This window comes from Neofelis nebulosa, chromosome 3, assembly GCF_028018385.1.
Source record: "Neofelis nebulosa isolate mNeoNeb1 chromosome 3, mNeoNeb1.pri, whole genome shotgun sequence".
Lineage (NCBI taxonomy): Eukaryota > Metazoa > Chordata > Mammalia > Carnivora > Felidae > Neofelis > Neofelis nebulosa.
Window position 1 is genome coordinate 85,777,902 of NC_080784.1, and position 27,970 is coordinate 85,805,871.

Here is a 27,970-nt window from a genome sequence, read left to right on the forward strand (position 1 = left end):
AAAATAAACAATTTGATAGATATAATTTAATCAAAATTATAAACTTTTAAGGATCAAAAATATCACTAAGTAAATGAAAAGACAAGCCACAGATTGGGAGACAATATATACAAATCATATATCTGATAAAAGACTTGCATCCAGAATGTATAAAGATTCTTACAACTCAATAATTATGAGAAAAAATCCTAATTTAAAAATGGGCAAACAGTTTGAATAGATTTTTTGCCAGGTAAGATATGTGAGTGGTTTATATGCATATGGAAACATATTCAATATCATTAGCCATTAGGAGAATGCAAATTAAAGCCCCAAGTGGATACCGCTTCATTCATAGTGGAAACCATCATAATAAAAAATCAGACAATGACAAGTGTTCACAAGGATGTGAGAAACCTGGAACCCTCATACATTGCTGATGGGCATATAAAGTTGTGCTGCCACTTTGGAAACAGTTTGGCAGTTTCTTAAAAAGTTGAACCTAAAATTACTATATGACTTTTAGGTATATACCAAAGAGAAAATGAAACCATATGTCCACACAACAGCTAATGCATGAATGTTGATAGCAGCATTATTCATAATAGTCCAAATCATGAAGTAATCCAAGTATCCGTCAACTTGTGAGTACATAGACAAAATGTGGTATATCTATACAATAGAATGCTATAAAAAAGAATAAAAAGGAATAATCTACTGATACGTGCTATGACATAATAACTTCAAAGTCATTATGCTAAATGAAAATGCTAGACACAAAAGACTATATATTACATAATTCTGTTTATATGAAATATGTAAAAACGTAAAATCTGCAGAGACAGGAAATAGATCAGTGGTTTCCTGGGGCTGACAGTGGGATTGGGGTTTGAATGCAAATGGTCATTTGCATTCAAGGGAGGGATTTGTTTAAGGTGATAGAAATGTTCTGAAACTGGATTATAGTCAGGACTGCACAACTCTATAAATTTGCTAAAACTCTGAACTCTGCACTTACAATGCATGAGTTTATGTCAGTTATATTTGATTCAAGCTGACAAAAAGTAACCATAAAATACTATATAATGTTTCACCTTCAGTGCACCTTTACACATGGACTCACTCATTAATACTTCTCATATTCTGAAATAAATAAACATCAGCCCTCTGTTAGCCAGGCTATTGTAAAGGGCACTGAGAGCATTTTTAAAAAGAAAAATAGGGGCGCCTGGGTGGCTCAGTCGGTTAAGCGTCCGACTTCGGCTCAGGTCACGATCTGGCGGTCCGTGAGTTCGAGCCCCGCGTCGGGCTCTGTGCTGGCAGCTCAGAGCCTGGAGCCTGTTTCAGATTCTGTGTCTCCCTCTCTCTCTCTGACCCTCCCCCGTTCACGCTCTGTCTCTCTCTGTCTCAAAAATAAACATTAAATTTTTTTTTTTTAATTAAAAAAAAAAAAGAAAAAGAATGTGGCCATTCATCTGCGGCTAGTGCTAACATCCCTGCTTGCCAGATTGGGGGTATGTCCTGGTTGTCTGGTTTGAAGCTCAGGTAAGAAGCAAGTCTCAGAGTCAATCATCCAGAGTATGTGTCAGTATTGTTCTATTTTAGAAAACTAAAAATATCCTCACAAAGAGACTCACTAATTGTCCTGTGCTTCTTTTCCCAATACATGTATTGCGATCCCAACACTATATATAGTTCCAGAAACACATGGATTTTCATAAACTCTGAACAAAACTATATTTTAATACTCAATTCACACTGCATCCGAAGATGTCAAGTTTAAAAATGCACAAGCAGCTATTCTTGTTGACCATATTCTGTGAATCCTAATTTAAATTTTCCACACCAAACAGTAGGGGTAATTTTTAATGGAAATTTCCAGTGAAAAACCACTCCTGTGATGTGCTAATGTTGCAAAACTGATCAGGAACCCCCAAAGGTTACATCTTAAATAATGAAACAGTTACATTCCCATCAAGCCATCCCAAAGAGAGAGGTTCATCAATAATAATAATAATCAAGCCATGTTAAGTAATGCCTTAAGTGATTGGGCTTATTAGTTTCACTATATTGAAAAATCCATCATTAAATTACTTTCCTTATTCTTGAGACTGACTGGGTTTTAAAAATAATTAAATCAAGATAAATATTGAGTCTCTTATGCGCATGGCCCTGGTGTACAAATGAACTAAACATTCTTCCTTTCCTAAAGGATCTCAAAGTAATGGAGAAAAATAAAAAATGAAAATAACTCTTTATGCCAAGTAATTTAATAGTGAAGTGAATGAAATGATTGTTGAATGAATTAATAACGGAAAATAAGCAGATAGCAGCCAGAAACCTAAATCAGCTCTATGTTCCAACTGTTTTATTGTTTCTTTCCAATAAAACTGAATGAAATGAACAATGCTCCTTCTCTTTGCCCTCCGCTTTCTTTAGTGAACATTATGTGGTAGAGGTGAAGCTTCCAGCGAGAATGTTTGAGGCCCTGCCCCTGCAGATTAAAGAAGGGCAATTGCTTCATGTGCATCCAGTACTTTTTAATGTTGGAATCAATGAACAACAAACTCTTGCTGAGAGGTAAGCTTCAAGTGTAAGATCAGTACTACACATGTTTTTTAATTGTTATGGGTATGCTGAACAATTCCATACGCTTCTGTGCACAGAACACAGAACTCAGAAAGACTCGTGGCAAACGTTCTCCCTTTTTATCACTACCAAGTTATTTGAGATAGCAAGGGCAAATATTCACATTTAAGGATCCCTGGCCCACATTAAATTTAAATGTGGCAAAGGAATGAGGAAAATATTGATGCCAATACCAAATTATTTACAGGGATTAACTTTCTTCATGTTTCCAAGTACAGTGTGTGTATCCAATTTGAGAAGTTTTACGTTTGGGGGGTTGGGGGTGCCTGGGTGGCTCAGTCGATTGAGCATATGACTTCGACTCAGGTCATGATCTCACGGCTCGTGAGTTCGAGCCCCATGTGAGGCTCTGTGCTGACAGCTCAGAGCCTGGAGCCTGCTTCAGATTTTGTGTCTCCCTCTTTCTCTGCCTCTCCCACACTCACACTCTTTCTCATTCTCCTTCAAAAATAAGCATTTTAAAAAAAAGTTTTTGTGTTTGGGGTGCCTGTGTGGCTCCTTGGTTAGACGACCAACTCTTGATTTGGAATCAGGTCATGATCTCACGGGTTTGTGTGATTGAGCCCTGTGTTGGGCTCCTGCACTGACAATGCAGAGTCTGCTTGGGATTCTCTCTGTCTCTCTCTCTCTCTCTCTGCCCTTGTCCTCCTTGCATACTCTGTCTCTCCAAATAAATAAATAAATAAATAAATAAATAAATAAATAAATGTTTACAAAAAAAAAGAAGTTTTATGTTCATATGTATTTCAACAATGTAAACTCAGCTAATTTTGTCAAACTTCTCTGGACCTGAAACACAGTCTATTATTCCCTTTTGTTTTGTTTACTAAAATAGCTGTTATTGGGCAAGGTTAGCACATCTTTTCATAATAAATTGCTTAGTCAAACAACAGATGATTATACATAGTGCCATGAGTTAGTGTCAAAAATATTTTTGTGAGAAAGCATAGGAATTACTTTTGCATATTACATGATTCACATGTAGAGATTATTGAAAATGTGGATATGAGTTAAAGTTCATAGAACACATTTTTAAAAGATTTTAGAGAAATAAGTCACCATCTTGGCTATGAGGCCTGGCTGGAGAGGTTCCCCTACAGGCAGAACTTCTGGAAAATTTGATAGTCTTTCATATTTAAAATAGTTTATTATCCATAATTCACTCTCCAAATGGCTCCTTCCCCCATAGGTATCAGTTTAAAAGTGCCTAGCATATTCTTGGCCATGACTTGATATGTAAGTGTTAAACCTTTCCAATGTCTTTTACTAAATTAAAAATGCCACTGCATTTATAGTACTCCTGAATTTTTCAATGATAGTCAAGGTGCCAGTTTTTATCTATTATTTTCCAATGATTTTTCCTTCTCTCCCTCTTATCCAAAAGATATTTCCTGAGCAGCATAGGTTTTCATAATTCGCACTTGTCAGTTACAAAATTAGGTGGCAGCTTTGTATTTCATGTTTAATTTCAAACTGTACAGAAGCCATTAATCTCTTTTCTTATACTATGCATAAATCAGAATATATTTGTATTCACTGTGCTGTACAAGTTTTCTTTGATAATTGAGCACTTTTGCAAATAAGTACCTGAAGTCAGATTATATTCCAGTCATTGATATATATGTGCCTCACAGCAAGTTCAGTGGTTGAGATTAATGATATTTATGAACGTAAATTACACAATTTGGGTGGGAAAAACAAAACAGCACTCTAAATTAATTATCTCTTTTGGTACACTAAACTACAGAGTGTTTGCGGTTTGAATTAATAAGTTAAGACCTGTGAATGTCATCTTGAGAGATGTGGAAGTCCCATGTACAGACTTTCAAGGAATAGTGAGCATTGTATTTTCAAGCCCTCTACATTCGGTTAATTTGCATCATTTATGTCACCGTGACTATCTCAGTTGTTAGTTACTTTATTTTAAAAAGCCCCTTACCTTCTTTGTGGCGCCCATGTGGCTCAGTTGGTTAAGCATCCAACTTTGGCTCAGGTCATGATCTCACGGTTCGTGAGTTCGAGCTCCACATCAGGCTGTGTGCTGACAGCTTACAGCCTGGACCCTGCTTTGGATTCTGTGTTTCCCTCTTTCTCTGTCCCTCCCCCACATGTGCTCGCTCTTGCTAGCTCTCTCTCTCCCTCTCTCTCAAAAATAAATAAACATCAAAAAATAAAATGTCCCTTCCCTTTCTTCTCTCTTATCGATCTTGCATATTTTATGTGCGTGTGCACACACGTGCACCACGCACACATACACTTTTTTCATATCTGGAAGCTGTAAAAACACATAAGACTTGAAAAGGAAACAAATGACAAAGTATAGAAAAACTTGAAGAGAAGCAGGAAGGCTGACACTTAGACATCAACCAATTACTAATTTAAGTCAATCACTCCATCTCTGTTCTCTGAGTCTTATTTCTCTGATTCTGAATTTTGAGCTTTACCAGGCAACATCTACAAGTTAGTCATGCTATGTAATCCAGGTTCAATACTTTACGAACTATTTACCCATTGCCAACTTGTATGTTATGTGTATCCATTCTTAATTAAATAAGTACTAATTACTCTGGCCTACACAACAAAATCCTTCAGACTGGGCAGCTTACACAACAGAAATGTATATCTCATTTGTATATCTCATTTGTATATCAAAGGTATATCTCAAATGTGTAGCCTCATTCCAGAGGCTGAGAATTCCAAGATCAAGGTTCTAGCCAACTTGGCTTCTGGTGAGAAGTCTCTCTAACTTTCTCTCTGTGTGCTCCCTTGACCTCTTTTGTGTGCACAGAGAGAGACGGTGAGCTGACAGGTGTCTCTCTTTGCAAGGACACACCAATCCTATTAGATTAGGGCCCCCACCTCATTTGACTTTAATTACTTCCTTAGAATCTCCATTTCCAAACACAGCTACTGGGGTTTAGGGGCTTCAAAATATGATTTTGGGGGGGAAGACACAAACATTAAGTCCATAATAATAGTATTTCTCCAGCAAGGATGATATTTTTTTAATACCAGTTGATTATAATGTATGAAAAAGTTAGAAGAGTGTATTTCAGTGTTTAAGAGAAGCTCTCATATATTTTCCTTCATCTATATTCTTATTCTCCAACTTTAACTCAGCATAGATATTGGGCATTGACCTTCTACCAGGCACTACTCTGCCAAGCTAAGGGACACAGGGAACATGCAATGTGACAAGAAAAATGGATATGATCCCTGTCCGAAAAGAACTTACCATCCAGTAAGGAAACCAGGTCAACAAGTAATACATTACAGTTTGACTCATGCAATAAGCAAAGATGTGGAAGGGGCAGGAATAGTGGAGGAAAGAAAGTGATTCACAGATGGGAGGGGAATACATGAGGAAGGTTTCATGGGATACATGAGCCTAAAGCCTGAAGGATGAATTGATCAAACAGACAAGGAAGATAAAAAAATTCTAGTTAGAGGGAGAATAACATGTGGAGAGTTTCAAAGGTATCAAAATGCTGCCAATGAGGGAGAAGAGTGTAACTACATTCCTGTGAGGGTTTTTGGAAGGTTTTGTGGAGAAGTTAGATGCTAAACTAAGGGGGTTGCACTTTGTCCTTATAGGGAGAGAAGAGGCAGTGAAGTTTAGTGAGCTGATATGAAGAACAGGTATTAGACTCACTTCTCCAACATTGTGTTTATTGCACATTCAGCTCTGGGCATATAGTCAAAGTTAAACAAATATCTGTCGAATGAATGAATGATCCGACCGTGATGTAAAGGAGAGACTGGAAGGGAAGGAGATTGAAGACATAGCATTGGGTTATTTGGGAAGCTGTATACCCAGTCTAGAGTGGATGTAATCAAATGCCTACTATACAATTACAGTGTTAAGGAAAAAGAAGGAAAGACTGCCAGAGATGTGAAAAGATCAATGAATACTGGATGGGGTGGAGAAAAGAGAGGAAATCCAGAAGAGTGCCTAGATTTTAATATGAGTTAATGGCAGAATACTGGGGATATGTTTAATTCTAAACAAAAGGAGGAGGTGGTTTTAGTCTGGCATCTATTTAAAAATAACAGGTTAAAAAATGTTACTTTCAGGAGCATCTTTATAACCCATAACTGTTTTCTTTGTTCTATTTTTAGGTTTGGAGATGTCTCCTTGCAGGAAAGTATTAATCAGGAAAATTTTGAACTTCTAAAAGAATATTACACAATATTTATGGAAAAGATGCCTCCTGATTGTAAGTATACCAGCTTTAGAAAGCAACAGTATTAATTTCTTGATTATAAATTTTCAGGACAGGTCAAACAAAGAGGTCAATGGGGGAAAGACACATGGGGTAAGGATGGGAGAGCAACTTTGAGATTATCTGAATCAAAAAGACTGATTGCCAAGGTGGCATGACCGTCACCTGCCTCACTGCCTTGATTGCACTCTTGATGTCCTGCTGCTCATGCTAGGACATTAATTTTAGTGCCACTGGAAGATACCAAAAATCTAAAATAAGGAACTTATAGTTAGAAATCTCAATTGAGTCTACGAAAAAGTTTGTATAATTCTTAACCATGTAAAAGGGTTTAATGAATAATTAACTTTTTGATTTATAATCTATATCAGATATATCACACATATACAAGGAGAAAATCAGATAGAATACAAGTTATACAAGTAATAAAAAGTGATATGAAGTAAGGAACTAATTTATTGAATAGAATTATTGCAGTTTTTATGTGAAACTGTTAAAGCATCCAAGCCTATAGAAATGTATCTTACACTTCAGCATGTTTTTTATTATTCAATTCTGCAGTTCTTTTCCCCACAAAAGTAAGCACACAACATTTGAGCAGTTCAAAACCAGAGAATCAGAAATGTAGTTGGAGTTCATCAATAAGTGATATAAATGTGTGGTAATATTGAGATATTTACAATGATAAGAAATTAGGTTTTAATAAAGTAGAAAATTATTTTAGTATTTTTAACCAAAAGCTATAATGAAAGTCTATTATCAAATCACTGGCAATTTTTTCACTGCTCTGTATTCTCATACTTTATCTAAAATACTGTTGGTGGCAGAGTGTTAGGACTTTTCATAACCCAGTGAATCTTGCATCAAAATATTACAATGGCATATGCAAGTTCAAGTGTGGATAGTTAAAAAATTTCACCTGCAGTTTTTATATTATTTTATTTCACATAAAATATTATTTTTATGCCAAAATGAAATTAAATGCAGGGAAACTTTTTGGCAGCCAGCGTTCTTGTGAATTCTAAATTTAATTACTTAAAGTTAATAATATAAACAAAACTATTTTGCATTAGTAATTAATGAAAAATGGCTTATTTTAACTTGGATGTGGGTACATAATTTTTATACAAGTTATCTAAATTTGGAATTCTCAGAATTCTTTTTTTTTTAATGTTTGTTTATTTATTTTGAGAGAGCACAAGAGAACACAAGTGAGGGACAGGGAGAGAGAAAGAAAGAGAGGGAATTCCAGGCAGGCTCCACACTGTCAGCATAGAGCCTGACTTGGGATTTGATCCCAGAACCGTGAGATCATGACCTGAGCTGAAATCAAGAGTCAGAAGGTTAACCTACTGAACCACCCAAGCACCCCTGGAATTCCCAGAATTCTTATAACTTATTTTCTATTTCTATCAGTTCTTTCAAAGTGTGATCACAGGACCAGCAGAATCAACATCACCTAGGAACCTGTTGGCAATGCAAATTCCCAAGTCTCTCTACAGAACTATTGAGTTTTCCCTATAATCTGTGTTTTAATAAACATTTTAGGTTATTTTTAATTGATACTAATATTTGTGAACCAAGGATATGTCCTCATTACTTAAAATATATTTAAAAGTAGGTTGTTGGGGCGCCTGGGTGTCTCGGTTGGTTAAGCATCCAGCTTCGGCTCAGGTCATGATCTCACGGTCTGTGAGTTCGAGCCCCGCGTCGGGCTCTGTGCTGACTGCTCAGAGCCTGGAGCCTGTTTCGGATTCTGTGTCTCCCTCTCTCTCTGCCCCTCCCCTGTTCAACCTCTGTCTCTCTCTGTCTCAAAAATAAATAAACGTTAAAAATTAAAAAAAAAAAAAAAAAGTAGGTTGTTGGCAAAGTCTATAAGGGGCTTCAATACTATACATAAAATAATTATGTCACCTTAAAAATATGTATAAGTCATTGTTGAAATATGTACAAGTCATGAGTAAATTATTGTCTGAGACACAAAATTCAAAAAAAAATCCCTACATTGAAGTCATTTAAACTCTTCATGGGAACAGAAGTTTAAAAAGTTTGAAAACATAAGACCTCATGTAGTATACTAATTAAATATAACTAAGTATATTTGAAACTTGTAAATATATTTCTTCCTTGAAAACATGGTGGACTTTTGCATCAAACCAATTATATTTCATTAGCTAGGCAGTTGTCTTAACATAGTGAATGTTTCCTGATATTTTGTTTTCTATTATGTCAACATACTTTTGAGACAACCTGTCACAGATTTGGCACAGAATTTTGTGATATGACTTTGGTTGTTTTCCATAACAAAAGTCCAAATCTGATCTATGCACTATACTGACATATGTAGGGTTGTTCCTTATGCAGAAAAGTTGTAACTCAAAGCATCATTTGAGTTATACTCCATTCAAGAAAGAAACTATAAAGCTTTATTAACAGTGTAAATAGAGGTTAGGCTGTTTGTAAAGGAGGAAAAGAATTACCATGCTGAATCGTACCCATAATCCATATAATCTATTATTTCTCTTTCACAGTAAAATTAAGGATAATTTCTGTCAGTGTTAAAAGGATGAGTTAATCCTGTAAACCATTACTTTCACTTACTAATCCATTTTGGATGTGCTATCCATTCATTAACCCCGTTTATTTTATGATTTATGAATTAAATGGTTGAATTCTACATTATTCTACATGTTTAAAAAAAAAATCCCTTTCTTCCAAAGGAATTTTTTTTTTTTTTTTTTACCTTAAGGGATGTCTTTTGTGATATTGGGATTGAATGAATAAATCTACTTCAACCGATGTGAGAAATACACATATATGATAGGAGACTATCCATTAAGTACAAGAAAAGAAGGATTAAAGAACCCACAAAATATGGAGAAATTGTTCAAGTTTGAGGGGATTCAAGCATCACTGTAGTTAAATGAGAAGGATTTTAGGCAGGATAAGGTAAACAAGAATAACAGATGTGTTGATGAAGAAAAAAGAGGGATTAAAGAGAAGCTGTTGGATTTGGTGGTTATGAGCATTGATGACATTGCATGGAGCCATTTACCTAAAAACATGGAGTGGAACCACATCTAAGGCATTTAAGAAGAGAACTCGTATTGTACAAGTGGACAACCAGAGCGAAAGCTACCCTCCTAGGAAGGTCTATAGTGACTACAAAGAATGAAAAAATAAGCTGAAAGCAACAGAATCAAGGAAGAGGGGTTTTCTCCTTTATTTCTCTTTAGTTTCATTTTCCAAGAGACATGAAAATTGTAAAGACATGTGGAAAGTATAGGACAGTTGCAAGGGGCTAAGGATCGGCTCTGGACACTGCATAGGGGCTCTACAAAAGGTTGCAACGGTCAAACCCCTAGAACTAGCCAGAAAGCCCTTGAGGGACCCAGAGAGAGCAGAAGATTATGCCTCCCATACGATACAGAGATAGAACATTACTCAGGAGGAAAAAAGTAGTATTCTGGGTTTTAGAAAAAGAAATCTGCCATGCCTGGCTACAGCCCATATAACACCTGAAGAAATTCAATAAAAGGTCACCCGTGACTGTTTAAGATTGGTGCTCTGAGTGTCGAAGGTTTGGAAGGAGGCCAAAGTGTAGTTTAGGTCTGCTGGTCCACCACTGTCTGTCACGTCTCCAGGCTCCTTTGGTAGTTTCAGAGGGAAAAGGCTTGAAAAGAGATTTTGTTCACAAGCACTTTACTAACTGTAAAAATCAGATCAGTCATGGTTTTCCCTGATATGCTGTCAAATTCTTTTAACATAATTATGAAAATGTAATTCTTTAACTATAATGTTTAAAATCTGTGCATGAGTGTCAAGCACTCTGAGGTTTACTTTTGCTGAGCTAAGATTTAGTTAACCGGCTGCAATTTATTTAGACCAAAATATTTTCGTATGCTTTGAACTTACATTTTCAGTTAACATTTTACATTTTTTAGTATTTTGATTTATCTTATCTCTCCTTTAAAAGATAAATCAGTGGGTGGGGTGCCTGGGTGGCTCGGTCGGTTAAGCCTCCAACTCTTGATTTCAGCTCAGGTCTCATGGTTCATGAGTTTGAGACCTACATCAGGCTCTGTGTGCTGAAGCCTGTTTGGGATTCTCTCTCTCTGCTCCTCCCACACTTTCTCTCTCTCCCTTACTCTCTCAAAAATAAATAAATAAACTTTAAAAAGTGGGGGGCACCTGGGTGGCTCAGTCAGATAAGCATCTAGCTTCTGCTCAGGTCATGATCTCACGGTTCATGAGTTCAAGACCCACATAGGTTTTGCTGCTGTCAGCACAGAGCCTGCTTCAGATCCTCTGTCTCCCTCTCTCTCTCTCTGCCCCTCCCCCATTCTCTCTCTCTCTTAAAAATAAATACATACTAAAAAATAAAATAAAATAAAAAATAGATCAATGGAGCAAAACTGGGTCAGTTAAGAATAAAATCAGAAAGAAAATTATAATGTTAAAACTCAAAATAATGTGAAATATATAAAAAGTAACAGGACTCCATTAGGATAAGAAAATCTACACATGAAAGGATTTCCCAGAAGCAGATGAAAAAGAAAGCTTAACTGTGAATAAAATGTTGAATATCTAAAATCTACTTTTGTTAGGCCAGAAAATGGATCACGTGACTCTTCATATCTAACAACTTGTCTTTTGAAAACATTGTCATACAGCCGTTGAAAGTTCAGCAAGGTTTTTCAAAGATAAGATAGAACTCTCTAGTAAATCAAGATACTTTTTCTAGAACAAATATATGGTAATAGTTCCCTGAGTAAAATTATTGGATTCTGTTTCTCTAAGAAATGGAAAACAAACAAAACAAAACAGAGCTACCAAGGTATCGTTCATAATTATACTTTATGTAATATAAACTTACAAATGGATATATCAGACTATTGCTAAGAAACAGACAACTAGTTACAGCATTTGTAACACATACTATGCTCTGGGAGAAATCAGTCCTAGGTCTTGCCAAGATTTTGTAGCTGATCACACTGTTGGACTTTCCACATGGTTCAATGCCATAGAATGTGGGAGAACAGTGGCTGGCACACATACTAACACATACCTTGTGTTACAAATGGATAAAATCACTGAGGAGCAGCAGATACATCAGTTCTTGGAATATCGTGCATCTATCAGAGAGAAAAATTGCACCGCATTTGCTCTGTGTATTAATGAAAATTAAGGCTACTTAAATGGCTATTTCCTTCAGTTAGTAATTCTAGTATGAGCTGTGGTCGCAGTCCAGAAAGTGTGTGATAGAATCAATAGTGACAGCATCAACTGTGTGTGCCTCAGAGATAGGCAATGCTCCATAAACAAAATAAGGTGCATTTAAATATCACCTTTAGGGGCGCCTGGGTGGCTCAGTCGGTTAAGCGTCCGACTTCGGCTCAGGTCACGATCTCGCAGTATGTGAGTTAGAGCCCCGCATCGGGCTCTGGGATGATGGCTCAGAGTCTGGAGCCTGCTTCTGGTTCTGTGTCTCCCTCTCTCTCTGACCCTCCCCCGTTCATGCTCTGTCTCTCTCTGTCTCAAAAATAAATAAACGTTAAAAAAAATTAAAAAAAAAATAATAAAAAAAATAAATATCACCTTTATCTAAGTAAATATCTACTTACTGTTTGTATACTTAAAATTGGAGCCCACGTGTGTTGACACTTGTAACATGGCTCACCGCTTTCACAAGTCTAAACGTGCTGCCTTTACTCTCTCAGAACAAGCTATAGTGGGGGTTTCTGGCCCCTGCTTTTCAGAGCCCTCTACCCTCGGACTAACACCCATGCTGATCCTGGCTAACCAGACCTCAGCAGGCTCTGGAAATAACCTGAACTTATAAAATAAGAAATGAAATCAGGCAGATATCTTAAAAGACATTAACAGACACACACAGACATGCAGTTGCACACACACACAAATACACACACTCACACTCATGTACACACCCCATTAAATGTCTTCCGACAATCTGAGTTTTTCCCTTTAGCAAAGTGACTTTCTGATACAGGTTAAATATTTCCCAAGTGTTAAAGTAAATTTCTAAATGACTAACTTTTTCTCCACATATAATAATTCTAGATCTCCTCTGAATGATTTACATTAATATATATATTATATTTATATATATGATATGATTATATGTGTTGTATGTGTATGATATATACTTGTTCTGAACATTAGGATGGCCCTTCAACGTTACAAAACAGTGATGTCAAAGGCTAGTGTTTTATTCTGTCAACTAAGGTTCAGCCATGGGTGACAAAAAATACCATAAGACCCTTCCCCCAGTACCTTTCTCCCTCCTCCCAATATTTCTTTTATATTTTTACTGTCTATAAACTTTAAGTATGAGGTCAAGAAATTCAAGAAAGGATTGGCCTGCACACAGGGTCAGATAGACACAGGGTCATGTCTGAATTTGACATGTTATGCTAGCCTAGGCTGTGGTTTGCTAAAATAAAAAATATACATATATTACTAAATCCTTAGTAACCATATCAGTCCAAGTGCAGTCAGGAAAACACATTTGAGGAATTTGCTGTGGAGCATTGGTGATAGACATGAAAGAAATGGGAGAAATTAAGCAGGGATCGACTTAGCCACACTGAGTTTAGCAATATCAAGAAGCTGATGCTAGGCCAGGTGCTGAAAGGACCTAGGTCAGATGTAGTGTCACCAGAGCACAAAATCTAGGGCCATGCTGCTGAATCTTGGTTCTTGATGGGGACTGTCCAGAAGAAGCTGGGAGCACAGACAGAAGAGTTGCCCCCTGGGAACTGGAGCCATGCGGAAGCCACAGTCATATCCACAAGCAGAGAGATCAAAAAACAAATACACTGGTTTCTGTCTCCCTGGTTCCTTTAAACTCGCTCTTAATCCTCATTATCCAAATTTAACTGGGAGTCGGCAGGCAGCAAGCAGTCTGGGGAACAAGGATTCCTGTGATACAGAGCAGAAGGGAAAAAAGTAGAGATAGATATGAGAGTAAATCAGCAATTGACCAGCCCAGTCTATCCCTCAGTCATTCGGCACCTCTTCTTACCTTTTACCCATGCAAGAATAATTTCAAACGATCCATATCTGGATATGGGGTCAGCAGTTTGTGTTTTTTTTTTTTTGTTTGTTTTTTTAATTTTTTTTTCAACGTTTTTTATTTATTTTTGGGACAGAGAGAGACAGAGCATGAACGGGGGAGGGGCAGAGAGAGAGGGAGGCACAGAAGCGGAAACAGGCTCCAGGCTCCGAGCCATCAGCCCAGAGCCTGAAGCGGGGCTCGAACTCACGGACCGCGAGATCGTGACCTGGCTGAAGTCGGACGCTTAACCGACTGCGCCACCCAGGCGCCCCAGCAGTTTGTGTTTTACCAAGCTCTCTAGGTAACTCTGCTGTACAATATGATTTGAAAACCACTAGGTTAGACTCGTAAAATGTTATAGATTAGTTATCAAATTGTGAATTTATGTTTTGTGTTTCATTTATACTCTAGACCTGAGGATAAAAGAAAGTGAAATTCCCAGAATATTGAAATGTTGTATCTTTTATTTAGTTTTTGCTTAACTAACATTTATTGACCTAAGTGAAGTGTATATAATGTGTACAATTCAGCTGTAATCATGATTCCGGTCAATGTGAGGTTACCTGGATTGATTATGCCAAAGTAAATTAAGGTGTCTAAGTTTACCAAGCACAAAGAAAGATCTGAATATTATGGATTTTTGGCATTTTTAACAAACATGAAGATATAAGATATAAGAAGATATAAGGTTCTTGAATTAACACACGAATATCCTTCCAACAGGAACTATAAATCACTGCATAATTAATTACTATGAATAATTTCTGTCTTGCAGACAGCCAACTCTGATACCATGTACACATACAGATATACCCATGAAGTATCCAGTTACTCATTCAGATATTTTGCTTGTTTTATTTCAAACACATGTGTATTTGGAAACATTCAGATAGCTGAGGAATTTTTCACATATCATCCATATGCTTGGCATTACACAAACATTAAAGACGAGTACAAGGTGTTGGTGGTATAGGAGAAATTATTTTATAATTCAAGACTACCTTAAGGTTGGAAATGTTTCAGAAAGAACAGATAAAAGAGGAATTTATTTTATTTTTGTTTTTGTTTTTGTTTTTCAAAGTACTTTTATTTTTTTTAAATATATGAAATTTATTGTCAAATTGGTTTCCATACAACACCCAGTGCTCATCCCAAAAGATGCCCTCTCCAATACCCATCATCCACCCTCCCTGCCCTCCCACCCCCCATCAGCCCTCAGTTTTTTCTCATTTAAAAGAGGAATTTAAAGATTACCAGCTGTTTCCAATTTTTCTCTACCCATTTTTTTTTTTTTTCACTGAATCCACTCCAGTCAGCCTTTGGTCTAAATAACTTTACTGAAACTGGTTTTTTTATAGGGTTTAGAGCCAGTGCTCAGTGCTCAGTTCTCTGTTCTCATCCTACCTGATCTAGTAATAGATTTGACATGGTCATTTTTTTCCATCTTTCATCATTTGCTTCCAGGCCACCACACTTTTCTGTGATTGCCTCTACTCTCTGGCTACTTTTCCACTGCCATTACTGATTCCTCATTAACTTTCTGACCTCCAAATGTCAGAGGGTCCCAGGATTTAGTCTACAGATGTCTTTGCTCTTGTTGAACACAGTCTCATTGCTTTAAATACCATCTATTAATTATCAACCTCTGTTCCTACATCACCAGCCCATCTCTCTTCCTGGAACTCATATGTCTTGCTCATCACCTCAAACTTTGTTCCTGATATGCCCTTAAAAACTTACTTTTCCGGGGCACCTGGTGACTCGGTTAAGTGTCCGACTTCAGCTCAGGTCATGATCTAGTGGATCACAAGTTCAAACCCCGTGTTGGGCTCTGTGCTGACAGCTCAGACCCTGGAGCCTGCTTCAGATTCTGTATCTCCCTCTCTCTCTGCCCCTCCTCCACTCATTCTCTGTCTCTCTCTTTCTCAAAAATAAATTTAAAGAAAAACATTAAAAAATAATTTAAAAATCTTTTAAAAAAAACTTACTTTTCCTACTCTCTCTCTCCCTCTCTCTACCCCTTCCCTGCTCATGCTGTCTCTGTCTCTCTCAAAATAAATAAACTTAAAAAAAAACTTACTTTTCCTATAATCATCTCCATCTTAGTTTTTAATGAGTTCTAGCTTATTTGTTGCTTTGGGGAAAAAAAACATTGAAGTCACATTTGACTCTTCTCTTTTTCTCACACCCCACTTTCAGTCCATCAGAAAATTTCACTGGCTCTATTTCCCAAGTGTGTGCCACCAGCTCCCTCTACCTATATTGTTACCATTCTGTGCAAGTCCTTATTATTCTCGCTCTCATATTATGGCAATAAGCTCCCTCTGGTCTTTTGTTTCCTCTCTCAGCCTCACTCAGTTTCTATCACTGCAGCCAAAGTGATCTTTTAAACATGAAAATGAAATCACATCTGTCCTCCAACTCTTCTGATAGCCCCTACTTTTTCAGCCGACTAAAAACCTAAATTTTTACAGTGGTCTCGAAGGTTCCTTGTTATCTGGCAGCAAATCTGCTGACTCTCCTTTCCTACCTCTCTCCCTCCCTTGCTCTACTCTGCCCCACACTGACTTCTTGCTGTTTCTTGGGACTTTTTCTTGCCTTAAATTCTCTGCCTCAAATTCTCTCCCTTTATATGGATCCTTCACTCGTCCCTTTAAGTCTTTCCCCAAATGTCACTTTCTTAGTGAGGCCTTTCTTAACTACCGTCTTTATTTATTTCCTTTTAAATTTTAATTAGTTAACATACAGTGCAATATTGGTTTCAGAAGTAAGACTTCAGCAATTCATCACTTACATACAACACCCTTGACTGACCTCTTTATTTTTTAAAAAATTTCTTATTTACATTTCCTTATTTTTTAAGAGACAGAGAGAGACAGAGCACAACGGGGGGAGGGGCAGAGAGAGAAGGAGACACAGAATCCAAAGCAGGCTCCAGGCTCTGTGCTGGAGCCCCACATGGGGCTCGAACTCACAAACTGTGAGATCATGACCTGAGCTGAAGTCAGACACTTAACCTACTGAGCCACCCACGTGCCCCATTGACTGCCCTTTTTAAAATTGCTATCTCCCGGGGCACCTGGGTGGCTCAGTAGGTTAAGAGGCCAAGTTCGAGCCCCATGACAGGCTCTACACTGACAGCTCAGAGCCTGGAGCCGGCTTTGGATTCTGTGTCACTTTCTTTCTCTGCCCCTCTCACACTCCCACTCTGTCTCTCAAAAATAAATTAAATATATATATATATATATATATATATATATATATTAAAAATTTTTTTGGAATTGCAATCTCCCATGCCCTAGTCCCCTTCTCCATAACACCTACCATCATCTAGTGTACAATACATCATTTACTTTGGCTGTATCTCCTCAGAATGTAAGCTCCTTGGGGACAAGTATCCTTGTCTATATTTTGACTTTATATCCCAACTACCAAAAACATTATCTGGCCTATAGCTCATACTCCATAACTACTTGTTGAATGAATGAATTAATGAGGCAGATGAGGTCATTTATGAATGTTTTAAAGAATCTGATATATAGCAAATATATATTTAATACTCACAAGCATCTTGCCAAATGTGTGCCCCTCAGGACATATTTTAAGAAATGCTACAAGGGGCTTGGGATCCAAGATGATTTTGTTAAGTTCACACACCTAGCTAGTGGGTGAACAGGGACTAAGTTCCATATTTCCTGATTCCCAGTTAAGTGTTCTTTTCACTTTTGTACTGCTGCTCTCCCATTGCTGTAGTTCTTCTGATCATTTCAATTTAAAACTGCAGATTTAAAAAAACATTTGCATATTTCCAGCAGCACCTTTATTTTCAGCTCATTGAAGAAGAAACTCTCATGTACTTACCTCTTCAGGCTTTTAATTTTCTCTGATATTAATAAAGATTAAGGGATTTTTTTTTTACCTGATATGTCTCTAGAAGCACTTCTGTGGCTTTTTGAAAGGAAAAGTGATACAAAACAGTATTCAGTTTTAATTTTCTATGTGCAGGTAAAACCACAGACATAGACTTCTGGTGTCCAATAACTTGTGCACTAGACTGAAGCAACAAATGTAAACAGTACTGCAAATAACAGAGGCAGACACGCATACTCACAGATGCCCATACAGATGGCCGCCCCCCTGTTTATCTCAGCATTGATCTCTGCATCTTCTACGTTACTTCAGGCTCCTTGCAATTTAGACGCATCAATTTTTTGGTTAGCCCTCTTCTGCTCTAATTTGTATAGGAAAAGTCTAAGATTAGTATATCAGTCAACTTTACATCTTTCTACATTCTTTCCCTCTCACAGGGGCTTCCTTGTCGGTAGAGTAAGTAGACTGAGTCTTGCATTCCAAATTTTACCACTCATCGAAGATTGGCTAGACTCCCAGTAAACCAGCCTAGTAAGTGTACATAAAATGGCATGAAGTCAAAAGATATGAATTCAATTGAAAGCTCACTTAGGTGAATCACTTGACGTTTCGAATGCCTCCATTTCATTATCGACTAAATGAGAATAATCAATATGTATATGTCAATACATCAAAGTACATTCTACCATTATCTCACCAGAGAAAGGGAGTTAATATTTCCAGTGTCAGTGTCTGTGCTAAGAAGATGTCACACTGCACTTCTGAATGTTACAGTGACGGATAAGATCATGACTGTATGCACTTTGAGTTTCTCACGAGAGTTATATGTCTCCTTTGTACTAACAAGTCAACTTATTGATCCAGTTAAAATGGATTATAAAGCTCTTCCTATAGTTTGAAGCAACCTGCCTCTTTTCCCCATTCGGTATCTCTTTTCCTCTGTCTTGTGTATATTTATTCAAATATAAATACCTATCTATATTAACCTTAACGAATTGTTTTCTTATAATCACTGCTTGTCTGATAATCTTTTTAAAAAAGCATATATCTCTTTATGAAATACTGTGATAGGGATGAGATCCTGAAATCATCACCATTAGCATAAGTTTATTGGCCCCACAGTGAGGAGTAAGGTGGATATCAAAAATCTTAGGATTCACTTTCCCCTTTGGAAATAAGTATCACCTAATTTAACATGAATCTCCTAGGACTCCAGTTTCAGCATAGTATGACATCTAATAAAGAGCCCAATAATTAAAGGTAAATAAAATTTAGTCCCAACTTTTAATTAAACATCAAAGAGCAGACAACTAGCAACTTTATGATGATTCTTTTGAAGTTCTTTGTCCAAGTTTCTAATTCACTCTATCGAGCATGTCACTCTCTCAAACATTCACTGCTTACTGTGTTGTTTTTCTCAGCCACAAGCGCGAAGTCTTTTGTTTCCTTCTGGTCTACCTTTTCTTGCATCCTAAATTCCTCATGCTTCCAGTTCTGCAAAACAAAACTCAGACTCATCTTTGAAGTCAGAGAAGGAGGAGAAACTCAACACTCAAAGATAAAATTATCTTTATCAAGGGATCAGAAAAGATAAGTCTGGTGACATGGATAGTTTAATATATTTTGTTGCTATCAATAAACTATAAATATATGGAAGCCTAGGTTATAAAACTATAGCTCACTTCAAGCCAAAAAAAGGAGCTACAGGAATGGAATGAAATGTCTACCTTGTGTTTTTATTACCTCTTTCCTTTTCATGTTGGAGCCTCCCAAGGCAGCTTTATTTCTGTAATCTTCTTCCTCTATTTTACCTCATCTGTACCTTTTTTAATACCTCAGGAGTTCTTTATTTTATTCCATATAGTATGAAATATTAAAAATCTCATTCTTACTTGCCTCCAGGAGCCTAAAGAAGTAACACAGAGACCTTGGCTATTGGGAAAAAGCCCTGTCTTCTCAACTGTCTTCTCCTGCTTTGTTTTGGCTATTATTCTAGCCATTTGGGAGTCATTTCCTTCCATGTTATCTGAAAGTGGAGCATGGAAGTGCTGAACTGTTCTTTTTTTGGAGATGGCCTCATTATGCATCTGCCCCTCTATGCTGCCATGTGGCCTTGACATATTTCACTGGCAGCCTGGCTCTTACATGGTAGGGAGGTGGGGTACTGGAAATATCTCAGAAACTGTTTTCCTTTCTGTCCTAAGCTTTAAGAAGTCTATACTTGCTTTGGTTTTCAGACATTTTGTGTGTAATGTATGCTCTCAACAGGACCTTTCTTGCTATTCTTGTCAAAGTAAAATGCAGGGACTTAGGAGTTGCCTTGGGAAAAAGGAAAGGCAGCCATCAACTGCCTTCACTGCTGAGGCAGTGAACACTCACTAGAATGCAGGCAGTGCAACTGGGCTCACAAGAAGACTCAGCTGGGGAATCTGCGTCAACCTCCTTTCCATACTCAAATTTTCTTCTGTCTGTGCATAAAACTATCTCAAGTATCTGAGGCATTTAGGCTTTTGAGAGTCATCTACCTGCAAACCATCTCCCCCCCAACCCTTTGTAATGACTTGAAACTATTTGGAGATTCAGAAATCAAATCATGAATGTTTTCTTAACAAAAACAAAAATAGGAAAAAAAATTAATATGTTATAATTCTACTCTCCTCCCTGCACACCAAGTCCCATGGCCTTCAATGTATGACAGTGAGCAAGGAAAATCCTGAAGAATTTTTAACACAGTTACTTTTAAAGTTGTCTTTTCATTTACTATGGGTGATGCAACCTTGAAATTCATTTAAAAGGAAACAATGAAGGTGTATAGGTCAAAAATATTATTCAGCTCTGTTCAGGTGGGGAGTTTGATATTTGATTTCTTATATTGCCTTTTTCATAAATTGTTAAGTTGGAAATACAATTTAAATAGAGCCAGTTTCACTGGGGCTTTTTTAAAAAATATTTTCAAGATTTTACAGCATCCAAAAGAACGTAATTTCCAATTTTAAGACATCTCAATGGCTTTCACCTAATTGCATTTGTTTTCTTGCTAGTTTAACTATAGTTAACTATAGTTAATTTAACTATAATTATTTCAGAATTAATTGTAGAGAAGATTTGATATCACAGGATATAGTACTAACCAGGGTAGACTGTGAAAGTATTGTTCTTTATATGTTCATTTTTTTCAGTTTATTTATTTTTAAGAGACAGAGAGAGATTGTGCAGGGGAGGGACAAAGAGAGAAAGGGAAAGTGAGAATCCCAAGCAGGCTACATGTTATCAGTGCAGAGCCCAACACGGGCTCTATCTCATGAACTATGATATCATGACCTGAGCAGAAGTCAAGAGTCAGAAGCTTAACAGACTGAGCCACCCAAGTGTCCCTATATGTTTATTTTCAATACTTAAAGATACAGACTCTTATAATTTTTTTCCCTTTGTAGATGTTCTGGTTATTTATTACCAGGTGACAAATTATTCCAAGTTTACTGATATGAAATCAGAAGCATTTTATTTATGCTCACAGATTCTGTAAGAGTCAGACAGAGGAAGGTACTCAGACAGAGGAAATAAAGATGGTTTATCTGCACTCCATGATATCTGGGACCTCATCTGGAAAGATTGGTGGGGGCGGGGGGGGGGGGGGCGGTGTCAGGGTGTCAACTGATTGGGAACTGGAGTGTTCTGCAAGCTTCTGCACTTGCATTCTGACACCTGGGCCACGATGACCTAAGGGCTGGACTTGGGTGAAACTGTTGACTGGAGAACCTAAATAGGAGCCTCCATGTGATTGGGCTTCTCCCAGCATAGTGCCTGGGCTCTTATAGGGAGACCTCAAGATAGGGAACACAGACAGCAAAGTTCCAAGAGAATCAGACAAGAGCTGCATTGGCATTTATGGCCTGACTCCAAAGTGACATAGTGTCACTTGTGCCATACTCTGTTAGTAAAGACAGTGACAAGCCCACCAGCATTCCAAGGGAAAGTACATAAACTCCATCTCTCAATAGAAGGAGTGTCAAAGAATGTAGAGCCTTGTCTTAAAACCATCACTGTAGAGGTGATTGATGTGCTGCTTTCGAGAGACATTCTAATTTATTTGTCATTTTCTCATCTCTAAGGCAACAATACACATTTGCAATATGGCTGGTCAATGTTAAAAATGCCTATAGTATATAGCCACGTATTTTACCTTAGAATGTTTTTGATTGCAAGTGACAGAAACCCTGACTCAAATTGGCTTGAACAATAAAGAAATTTTATAAACAAAACTGAAAATTCCAAAGGTCAAGCACGCAACCCTTCAAGGGAAGGTTGCTTCAATGGCTTAGCAGTATTGAAAAGATACTTTCCATGCTAATTCATCACTTAACCACTCTTAGTGTAGACTTTATCCTACATCTGGTCCATCTTAAATGATGGCTGGCATGACCAATTATCCCCGTGCTCAACTCATACTCAACCAAACAGATAAAGAGGACTTTTCCTCCTCCTTCCACATTTGAGTCCTCAGCTTCACTCAGCTGGAGCAGGAGAGGTCACCCACATACCCATGAAATAATTGCTGAGGTCACAGTCAAGTTCTTGTTGGCTTAGTTTCATATGCCCATCTCTGAACTGATCCTGATTTCAAGGTGGATGGGATTATATAAATTGACATCAGAGTGGAAGTATCCCATTTAAATTTTGTGCCAGCTATGAAGTGGGAAGTAGGTGTGGTGCTGGGAATTGAGCTTTAATTTCCATTTCATCTTGGAACACTCTGGCAACATAAAGTCATTTGACTGTGAGGTGATGAAGCTATTGCCTTGGCCTCATTAACATCACAGCTCAATCAGGTGAAAGTTTACAGTCCCATTCCTGCTTGCTTGTCAGCACCCCATCTTTGATTCAGGTCAATGTCATAAGGAAGATATTGGTATAAAAAGTGACTCTGTTTTTGGCTCTTATGTTCCATGGGAGAGTGGTAAGAGAACAGTCACGGGGGTTGTGAGTGTTTCTGATTCTGATCTTTGTGTGCACCTCTATGTGTTGAAAGAGTATTTCCTACTTTGGATAAATTCTGACTTTTGCTGAGAAAGTAGGCTTCCTATCTGAGACTGTGGATGCTTTCCTAAGAGCTACTAATGTCTTTCTCTGTTTTTCAGGGTTGACACAGAATCTAACAATGTAGCCGCTTCTGCCAAGACTTTTATTAATTGTTTTCCACTTCAAGTCGATGAAGCATGACAGGGTTATTGTCCTCATTTTGCAGTAGAGAAAATAAGGACAGAGGGTTAAGCAACTCACCTAAGACCACATGTCAGATCAGGGACGGAGTTGGCATTAGAAATCACTTTCTGGGAAGCTTGGTTCCATGCTTTCTTTTTAAAAAATTATGAAAGTTTCAAACAAACAAAAAAAGAATACATCATAAGATAACAAACACTAGGGAACCCATCACTCAGCCTCAGAATTTTCTTTTTTTTTTTTTTTTAAGAAACAAGTAACTTACAGATAGAATGAAAGCTCCCTTAGCATACCTTCCAGTTTTAATCCCTCACCTTCCCTTCTCTGAGAAAAGAAATACCCTGAATTTGGCGTTTTACATTCTCATACACAGTTTTACTGCATATATTATCCATAAAAAATCTGGTAGTTTTACATATTTAACATTATATTATTGCTATTATTTTGGATGCATCCCATAATTTTTATTGTTTTGCTCAACATAGTTTTTACTCTATATTCATGCTGATATGTACATATATAATATAGCATGTTTATTGATTTTACCCATTGTATAATGTTACATTTCATGAATATATAACAATTTATCCATTCTCTTTATAAATACTTAGGTGGGTTTTTTTCTGTTGTTGAATATTATAAACAATAATGCAGTGAACGTTCTTGTACCTTTCACCTGATTTTTTTCTTGAGCCCTATTTGAGAAAAGAATACTCTTATGGAGATAAGTATGGGGATTTAATTATCCTGTTTAAATTATGTGCTAGAGTAATGAAGGAGTGAGTAGCAAAAAGCAAGACTTGCAATATTTACATTTGAAGAGATTTATTCTAAGTTTAAACTAATCCACATCCCATGTATACCAGGATTTTAAGTTGATTTATCAAGATTTCTCATTTTATCTTAAAATCTCACTTATTAATCCACAATCTAGTCATTACTAATGATACTTCTTTCCAGAACCAGACCTGAATTTCTGTGACCTGCAGGATTTTGGTCAGGTTGAGAAAAAACTGGCAGCAAACAAAGTATTGAATTGGTAGATATGTGCTCTGAATAAAGCCAGCTTTATCATTATAGAAATAGAAAGAGTGGCCTGAAAATTTTAAGAACATCAGAATGATTTCCTTCTGAAAAGCATGCCCTGGGGAGAAGGGTTGAGATTTCCATGGGACATCATGTCTGTCTTAAAGTGCTCTCTTTATGGGGTAGAAATAGGCTAAGGACGACCATTTATTTGACTTATATTTAGGATCCTTATAGTCTATTTTATATAACTGATTAAAAAATCTTCATGTCAACAGTGAAACGGAATTATTTTGAAAAATCACTATATTTACTCTGGATTCTCAGAATTCTGAAGAGGCTGGTTCATTGTGTTGATACTGGAACTGCCTTTTAGGACCACCAGCTAATTGTGAAGACATTAGCACAGATATGGGGGAAATTGTCGGCGTTGGAATTTGGAGACTAGGATTTTTTTACTTCCTCTGACGAGGAACCTTGTGAAAGTCACTTACCATCTTGGACATGGGGTTGCCCTAAGTCAGTAATTTGCAATTTGTTTATGTTGACTCCAGGTTGTTTTATCAGTTTCAAGGGTTGGGACAATAAGAGTAATAATAATAATCACATGGAATAGAAGAGAACATATTCAGGGAACAGTGTTTGCACTAAGGGTAAATATTATGTCATAATTTTTTTGTTACAGAAGGGTGTGTGTGTTTGTGTATGTGAGCATCATGCTGTGGGGCATCATATAAGGTAAAATTCTTATTCTGTATTCCTTTCAAAAATGTTCGAAAGCCATTTATATCAGGTGACTTCAGAAAATATTTTAGGGACCTGTCAGATATGGTTACGTCCCTATTTAGAATGCCCTAATTATGAAGCCCAAATTTCCTAGCATAACAGAAAAGACCCTTCATAATTTTTGCCTCTGGGACCATGCCCTGCAAGGTCCTGGTGAACTACAAATTCCCTGCTTTGACAGTGCTGTATCATTTCTCCACGCTCAAATGCTTTCTGTAACCACAAGGCCTTACTTTTGCTAAAAATTCTTCCATACCCAAGTATTCTTTATCGAATTAGGCACTCCTTCCCTTGGGTCTCTATTATTTTTTTTCTATTATTATTTTTACTGACTTAATGTCATAGCCCACAGTACATTTCACTGCGGTTAATAATGGTTTAAAATCCATCTCACCCTACTAAACTGTGAAGATTTTGAGGTCAACTCTTTGTATCTTAAGAATTTGGGTTCTTTCCTTTTCTTATGCCTATATTGTGTTCTCCCTTTCTCTTAAAATAACTTTTTCTTTAGAAACAGTACGTGTTCATTTTAAACGTCTCAAATGACATGGGAAGGCAGTTGAAAAATCACCCTAAATCCTACAACCTAACAAAGACCACTGTTAACATCAAAACCGATGTCTCACTCTGCCTTCATGCATGTATAGAGAGACATAAGCACACACACACATGCATACACATACAGTATTATATGAATAAATTCATGCGTTGATCTGACCAATTTTTCCTTTCAACAATGTCAAGGACACTTTATCTGTTAATGATATATCTTTACATGTTTTTAAATGGCTACTTATAATTTTAATTCATTAAGGGCATCAATGGCAGACCTGACTTCTTGTTCCTTGTATGCTATCAGTATCAATTAAAAAGCAGCATTATTGTCCTTATGTTCTTTGGTCAGCTGTAGTCTTTTTTTTTAAATATTTTTTTTTCAACGTTTTTTATTTATTTTTGGGACAGAGAAAGACAGAGCATGAACGGGGGAGGGTCAGAGAGAGAGGGAGACACAGAATCGGAAACAGGCTCCAGGCTCCGAGCCATCAGCCCAGAGCCTGACGCGGGGCTCGAACTCATGGACCGCGAGATCGTGACCTGGCTGAAGTCGGACGCTTAACCGACTGCGCCACCCAGGCGCCCCGGTCAGCTGTAGTCTTGAGCTGTTTTTGAAACTCTCTTTAAGGATTCTGCATTATTCTCCTTCCCTTTATCCTTGGCCTGCATCCTGTTAAAATTTCTGTATATCAGAGAGTCTCCTACCTAGTAATGTGATACTTTTAGTCAGACCTTGTCTTTCTTAAGAGAACCATCTATAGTTACATAGTAAGGGTTTGACTTCTGATAGTTTTTCCATTTAGAAACTAATACAGTGGAATCATACATATATTTTATATGAATATTTTAAATCTCACCTCCCTAACATAGGGTATGCATCTCGATTGTACCTGACCTTACCCTCTTCTGTGGTCATGAAATTTGAGATAATATATAATTGTTTTTAATGGATATTTTTATTTTATAAACCACTTTCACTCTTTGATAGATACAGATTGCTAGTATAGTTCATTAGGATACTTCCTCTACTCTCTGGAGCTAAAGTCAAGAACTACTCAGATGTATTATTTTAATAAAATGAAACATCTGGTACAGTTTTGGAAAGCACGAAGTCTCATTATGATTACAGTTCATTTGTGTCATGTGTGTGTTCATGTGTATACGTGTGTGTATGTATGTGTACGTGTGTGTATATGTATGTTTGTGCACACACGTGTGCATGTATGTGTGTATGTGTATATAAGAGAGAGGGAGAGAGGGAGATCTGATTCAGGAATATTTTAATTTTTTCTTCACTGTTACTGGAGAGCCTAGACACAGTGCATTTTGTGCTTACGGAGTTTGTTCTGTTTTTAGCCTCTATTAAAATTCTCAGGAATTCTTCATCCCTCAGTTTGTGGATTCAATAATAGAACACATTTTCATACTGTACAGCATTAATCCAACAACTCTCCTAGAAAGCCTTTTTGTTTCCGTCTCTATATTCTGATCTCGAACCCCATCTCACCAAAGTCTCAGGGACATTTGTGTCATGATGTACATTGCCTTAGGTTTTAATATAAAATGTGTGCCATTTATTACCTACACTCTAGTTATTAGCATGTAGAGATGTGAGCAATCAGTCATTTCCTGTTCCCTACCTAATTATCTCATATAATTAACTATCACCTCTTATGTTGTTCCTCTTTCCATGACATACCTGTGCTCCTTAATAGCAGTTGCTCCCAACCAGGATAGATTTTGCCCTCAAGGAACATTTGGAGACATTTTTAATTGCCACAGGAAGGGTACTATTGGTTTCTAAATGGTAGAGGTCAGGGATGCTGCTTAACATCCTACATGGCAGAACATAAACCCATTCCCCACAATGAAATGCTATCCAGTCCAAAATGTTAATAGTGCTGAGGTTAAGGAATCTTGCTATGGAAACTGATTTCATGGGTTTGTTTTTTGTTTGTTTGTTTGTTTTTTTGAACTTTGAGATTTCTCCCACCCCTGAGGTGTTCAGTGTAACATATCCTCTTGTTTCAGACTACTTAGTAGCAAAAAGTGACTATAAGATAATAAAGTATAAAATTCTACCTCATGTCTCATCCAAATCATGCTTTAGTTGAAGTGAGGCAGCAACCATCATCAAAAATGTTTCCCTTATTAGTAAAATTATAGTATATGAAAATTGACATTACCACAGTAGCACAGAAGAGCCAATGGAGGAAACTGAGGCATATTTTAAGAAAAGAATAAAGCTGGAGGGATTAATAAATATTATTATTCTCAGATGCTCTCTGCTCCGAATGTTATTTGTTGTCATGGAAGTTCTATTTGCTCTTACGTTGAGCACATCTCCATGGGCAGCTTAATACTATCGCCCTTATTTTCTCCTTTTTTTTTCCCCAGATATTTCACATTTTCAAGAACAAAATGATTTAAAAGGATTACTAGAAAATCTCCATCAAAATATCCAAGCCAAAAAAAGAAAGAATGTAGAAATCATGTGGCTGGCTGCAACGGTAAGCACTCTCCAGCCAGATCTTATTCCGTCACTGTGCTGACCAGTAAGCACCATTGAGTATCTGCTATGTAG

The 27,970-nt window shown here is 37.1% G+C and overlaps 1 protein-coding gene across 12 annotated transcripts in view; it reads left to right on the plus strand.

Annotated features, from left to right (window-relative positions):
* Nucleotides 1–27,970, plus strand: part of INPP4B (inositol polyphosphate-4-phosphatase type II B) — a 775,173-nt gene that overhangs the window by 689,843 nt on the left and 57,360 nt on the right. For all 12 annotated transcript variants that reach the window (XM_058721302.1, XM_058721291.1, XM_058721289.1 and 9 more), the window contains 3 exons: nucleotides 2,419–2,559; nucleotides 6,748–6,845; nucleotides 27,784–27,896. In XM_058721302.1, the coding sequence (XP_058577285.1) occupies nucleotides 2,419–2,559; nucleotides 6,748–6,845; nucleotides 27,784–27,896 (352 nt within the window). The remainder of the gene's footprint in view (nucleotides 1–2,418; nucleotides 2,560–6,747; nucleotides 6,846–27,783; nucleotides 27,897–27,970) is intronic.